The sequence below is a fragment of the Henckelia pumila genome, chromosome 4 (assembly GCF_033568475.1).
Source record: "Henckelia pumila isolate YLH828 chromosome 4, ASM3356847v2, whole genome shotgun sequence".
Classification (NCBI taxonomy): Eukaryota; Viridiplantae; Streptophyta; class Magnoliopsida; order Lamiales; family Gesneriaceae; genus Henckelia; species Henckelia pumila.
Window position 1 is genome coordinate 115064288 of NC_133123.1, and position 5469 is coordinate 115069756.

The 5469-nt window shown below is 34.1% G+C and overlaps 1 protein-coding gene across 18 annotated transcripts; it reads right to left on the reverse strand.

Moving 5' to 3' along the window:
- Positions 1-1536: 1536 nt before the first annotated feature.
- Positions 1537-5162, reverse strand: LOC140860379 (gamma-soluble NSF attachment protein-like). Of its 18 annotated transcripts, none has more exons than XR_012143698.1 (7): positions 4747-5161; positions 4147-4626; positions 3439-3517; positions 2471-2550; positions 2208-2303; positions 2003-2111; positions 1542-1902 (listed from the first exon to the last, which is right to left on the reverse strand). XR_012143698.1 is itself a non-coding variant. In XM_073263383.1 (6 exons), exons 3-6 carry the CDS (start codon positions 4197-4199, stop codon positions 2103-2105), a joined length of 237 nt encoding a protein of 78 aa, XP_073119484.1. In that variant the 5' UTR covers positions 4200-4205; positions 4560-4626; positions 4870-5162; the 3' UTR covers positions 2003-2102. The 18 variants fall into 18 exon arrangements, 7 of the variants coding, with proteins under 7 accessions (XP_073119486.1, XP_073119484.1, XP_073119482.1 ...); XR_012143702.1 differs by having other exon boundaries at positions 1543-1902; positions 4560-4626; positions 4870-5160; XR_012143697.1 differs by having other exon boundaries at positions 1543-1902; positions 4870-5160.
- Positions 5163-5469: the final 307 nt, after the last annotated feature.

Sequence of the window (5469 nt, forward strand, 5' to 3'; positions counted from 1 at the left end):
ATGACTTGAGGAAAAACAAAGAAAAACCAACAGACGCAGGTTGCAAATTAAGTAAGGGAAATTTCGAATTATCTATTTTTACGTGACTAATAAATGAGGGGTTAGGATATGTGTGCTTAAAATTTGAAATCACTTGAAGTTAATAGCTCAATATTTTTTTTATATGAGGTTTTAGAAATATAAAAATTTCACAAGCACACAATGTTTATAAAAAAACAAAACAAAGCAAACTTACTTGGCTCTTTAATAACATGATTCCCTGATTGTCTCTTGTACTTAGGTGTTGGTGATGGGTTTGGTACCACGGCTTCCGATTTTCTAGGTTGGGTACCTGAAAAATCGGGTAATATTATTACTACCTGAATCTAACCCAAAAATAAAACCAGTACACGACTTTCGGGCACCCAAAAAATGTCGGTTAGTGTCGGGTGCCCAAAATTTCAAGCTTCTTTTCCTTTTTATATATTAGCTAAAAAAGTAGAAGTCATTTTTTTTAAAATTTCTATTTAGCAAAAAAAGTTCGAGGCTTTGGTAAGTTCCTATTTCCGCCATTGAACCACTTTAAATAATAATTTACCATTCATCCATGTAGTGATTCAAAAATTGTTTTCTATAATTAAAAGATAAAACATGACTAAGAGCTAGGACATTAGTTAAGCAAATCAGAATAATTAAGAATCAGTAAGTTCGGAACCACTAAACGAAGATCGGAGCTTCTATAAGTCTATGGACCTTACAAAAGTGGTTCGAACCATTAGAACCTGCATGGCTAGCAAGATATATAGTATAGGTGTAAATAATACATTGACATGTCGCATTTCAAACCTTTCGAAACCAAGTGTTTAACTAGGTGTCAAAACAAGCATGAAACATAGTAACATGCACAGTTGGACCATCCGAACTCAACCTATAAATAGGTCATCCAAACTTAAGAATTTGGCATGGATCTTCTAAGTGTTCTCTTGTTACAATGATTATTTTATTGTTTTTCAAGCCTTCTAGTTGGGCTGGTTAAGTTCCGAAGAACTCCCAAGGGAAAAGAGCAATGCAACAGTTGGCGAACTTATCTTCTCCAAAGGATCACGATGGATGCATGTAACTACAACAAAAGTGAGTTTTCGCAGCGCGCAAATTATCTATCCGCTGCGCGCATAGTGCGTTGCATAGTACTAAGCTGTTGAAACTCGCAAGGTATTCACAGCGTGCATTGCGTGCTGCAAAAACTTACATCAGTGGCGTGCGCTACACGCTGCGGAAACGTACATCAGCAGCCTACAACGCACGCTGCAGAAACTTACATCTGCAGCGCACAATGCACGCTGCGAATACATTATTGACAGCCTACAATTCACGTTGCGGAAAGAGTTTGCATTCTATGAGAATATTTTTCGCCGCCTACAATGCACGTCGCGGAAGGAGTTTTAACAGCATACTTTCGACACTGCAAAAATCTTTTTGGCAGCCAACATATCGATTATTAATACCGTTCTATGATTTAAATGTAACAAAAAATTCAACCAAAAAAATGAAAAACTAAACAAAATATTCATATTTATTCATTAAAACCAGAAAAATAAAATCTTTACACAAATTGCGCGCATGCTTAGCTCTAATATATATAAAGTTAATAAAACCAACTTATTTGTTCATCCTACCAACATAAAAGTCTTAACACAAAAAATAAGATATGAAATCTCTCATAAACTAACTACACATGAAAATGTGTAGACTTGTTTTGATATTCAAGTGGGCATTCCTAGTTTCATGTGTAGACTTGTTTTGATATTCAAGTGGGCATTCCTAGCACCCGACCTCTTCCTTACCGAACACAACAATGCTAATTGCATCTTTAGCAATGTCTGACGTGTTTAGATATTCAAGTGGGCATTCTTCTAGTTCTTTCTGCAAATAACAAAGATAATTTATGAGAAAATAAAAAAAGTTATGTTGTCCGTATTTTATTTTGACATTATGCGAAAAAAAAGAGAGGTAATTTTATTACAATTTCCTCCCCAACAGCTTGACTGCAAGGTTCTCCATTTTTTTTTCTTTTGACCTTCAATCTAAACTCGAGATCTTGTAAATTTTGTATCTGTTGGACTTTATTTTTCCTTAAATAGAGAAATATATATAAAAAAAATCATCATACACAAAATTCAAAAGATGTATCATTACTTAAATAATAAAATTAAAAAAATAATAATTACCATAATGTGAGCAAAACGAGCATAACCCCCTCTTTTGCTCATTGTGTGAATGTAGTCTTGCTTTACTCTCATTGTTCTAAACTTGGCACTTTGTTCCTATTAACATAATATTGATTCCTACTTATCCACGAGTAGGGTTGCATGATCTTTAAGCACACAAGTTAAAAATTAATTACGAGCAGGTGGCATGATCTTTAGGCACACAAGTTGAAAATTAATCACAAGGAAGCTAAAACTGTTAGATGAAAAAAATCTCAACTTACTGGCAACAATCGTTATGACATTTCTCTGCCTACTGGAAGTCATGAGCATACAGGTATACAATGATAGCACTAAGATAAGCCTACATCAGAACAATTATATTAATATTTTTTTATATCATGATGAGGTTCAAAATTTAATCTGCAATTAAATATGTACTTGTGTTTTAATTTGATTAGACCACTATAAATTGGCATACAAATGAATTGATACATCACGCAGACTTTTTGAATCTACTGGAATATTATTCAATTCCTATAAGAAATTATTGATTTCGAGAGAAGCTTCAACCATATTCAAATGCTTTCCAAGCTAAAGTCGAGTCCATATTATTTTGTTTGATAGTAGTTAGTACTTTATAAATAATTAAAATTAGCATAACTAACAAACTCAAGCTTGAATTCTAGCATATGCTCATGCTCAATAGAGCTGAATAATTATATTCTAAACAAACAAATTGAGATCAAATTGAACAGGTTCAAATAGGTTTTTGTTTTTGGTTTTTGTTTTTTTTGGTCGAGTCTGCCAAAAAATTCGAGCTCAAACTTGGATACAAAAATGGCTAATACTCAACTTAATTCATTCCATTTGCGCCTCCACTTGAGTTTGCATTTTGATAGAATAATAAAAAGATCACAGAATATCATATGCTAATTATACCATGCATCCAAGCTTTAGCAACAGAGGTAGTCAATTCTTAAGGCTGGTTTAGTAAAAGAAACTATGTTTCTATGTTCAACGAGGATCAAAAGTCAAAGCACAAAATAAGAACAAAAGTTCCGAGAGGGAGGTTGTTATTAACTGATATAATTTGGTTTGCCATTGTCTTTTTTTTTCCTGCCCAAGGCCATGAAAAAAATGATTTCTTCTGCTAAGAATAACGCCCTTGTTTTCTTATCTTATGAAAAAAAATATTAAGTATGTTTTCTTAAAAATAAAGCGAATTCAATAGAATTTTTAACATTCTTACCTTGCATTGGCTATGTGCAGCATTGCTCTTGTCAGCTGCTAAGGCCCATTTCAAAAGAATTGTTGCAGCATCTGTATACCTATAGTAAGTGATACAAGAATGATATAAAATCAGATTTGGAACTTACACTTGCTGAAAAGAGAAAGAATGAAATATCTTGTGGATCTATACACGACACAAAAAATAAATATAAGATGGGCAGCATGAATAAGAGTATTGGCTTGATACCATGAACTCAAAATTACAAGTTAGATAGCAAGATGGATATTCTTGTTGGCAACTTCCTCTCGTCAATCACCCAATTTACGAGCTCAGAGATTTTTTACCACACTATTGAAGATAGGTGAACTTGTAATTCGAAAAGCCATCTTAAGTAAATGCAATTAAGCCAATACCACAAAATAAACAGGATACAAAGAAATTGATTCAGTTTGGCAAGAACAAGTGCCTCACAACAGCATCCATGAAAGGCTAAAGGTAATTTTCTTACCTCTAGATGTTCAATAACTACAGCAGTTTTAGACAGACAACCAGCCAAATTCTCTCTATTCCAGTACATGTGTGTCAGTATTAAAGAAGTGAGACACCATGATTAATAACATCAAAAGTATCACCAATTCCTTTTATATGGAGTGAGCAAATCAGAAACTCCAAGTGATTCGTGTGTTTGTTCACTTAATTAATACATACAAGGAGGAGCGGGCTTACTTCTCAAGCTTTATATAAACACTTGTAGCAGCACGGTACATATCAAATGCCATTTGTTCCTTCCCATAATCAAAATCAATCAAGAAGCTATTGTTAAATCCATAATCAAAATTAGAAAAATAAGAAAAATGATAACTACAAAAGAGTGGCAGAGGTGGAATGTTTATACATAATCATTGTAATGATTTTCTCTGACTTTAATATCATAACCATAAATATATGATTTAAAAGAGAAAAATTCCAGATTAAAAGGAAGGCTAATCGGTTTCTTTCTCAATTCTCAATACCAGTGCTAAAAACACAAAGAAAATTCAGAGGACGATGAGTCTTTCCACCTCTAAAATCTAGCGCACAATAATTCTCAATCAAACCACAACATACCTCTAGTTGTGAAAAATACAGCAAGAAATTACTTGGAAAAAATATATAACTGGGTTATTGCGAGCTTATACACTTCCAGCAATTTTCGAGTTATCGTTCCTACAAGAACAAGCGTTACAGATTGCACGCTGTGAGGTGAGATGGAGCTAGGATGATGAGCAAACACCATAGAATTTACAAGTCGATGAGCAAAAAACCATACCCACAAAATCCACTCACCTTCTCACCCCCAAACACCAAATTTCAGCAAAAATTTGGAGGTCGGTGAACAATAAAAATAAGGAAAATCTTAAACATCTCACTAATGGAATAATACTATGAAGCTAATCATAGAATTCTTACCGAGATGCCCTATTTTCTGTTCTAAAAAAACAAAGAAGAAATAGAGTGAGATGAGAGGCGCTATAGATTGAACGCTGCGAGGTGAGGAGAACGAATTTGCGCCAGCACCTTTTCCGAAGCTCGCCAATTTCAGAACGATCGAAAGTGAGGTGAGATAGAAATGGCGCCGGCGATGGAATTCTGGAATGAGAATTGGGGATTTGAGCGAGACGGTGAGATAGATAGAATTTTAGCGCCAATTGAATTGTGGAATATTGACGACGTGCTTCTCTTGACACGCGGTTGAAAAGAATATTTTTGTTTCATATTATTTACAGCGTACAATCTGCAAGCTGCTGATAAGACTTTTTCGCAGCGTCCTTCACCATGCATGTCGTGGAAACTATTATTTACAGTGTGCAATAAATGCACGTTGTTTTTATAAGATATCAGTATATTAACAGCATGCAAAAATGTGCACGTTGTTGATAATAACATCAACGACACCCTTTTATAAGATCCTAAGCTATAGTTGGATTTGAGATTAGTATCTTCATTAATTAATTTTTTATACCCGCATGTTGATTATGCTGTTTAGGATCAAAGCTTAGAGATTGTCAT

What these genes read in the sequence shown, in the direction of transcription:
- LOC140860379 (XM_073263384.1), bottom strand. Translation starts at nt 4,199, where the DNA reads ATGGCATTTGATATGTACCGTGCTGCTACAAGTGTTTATATAAAGCTT. An exon ending in GTTTATATAAAGCTTGAGAA is followed by an intron (nt 3,518 to 4,146) that starts GTAAGCCCGCTC and finishes CACTTACTATAG; the next exon opens with GTATACAGATGCTGCAACAA. An exon ending in CTGCACATAGCCAATGCAAG is followed by an intron (nt 2,304 to 3,438) that starts GTAAGAATGTTA and finishes TTATGTTAATAG; the next exon opens with GAACAAAGTGCCAAGTTTAG.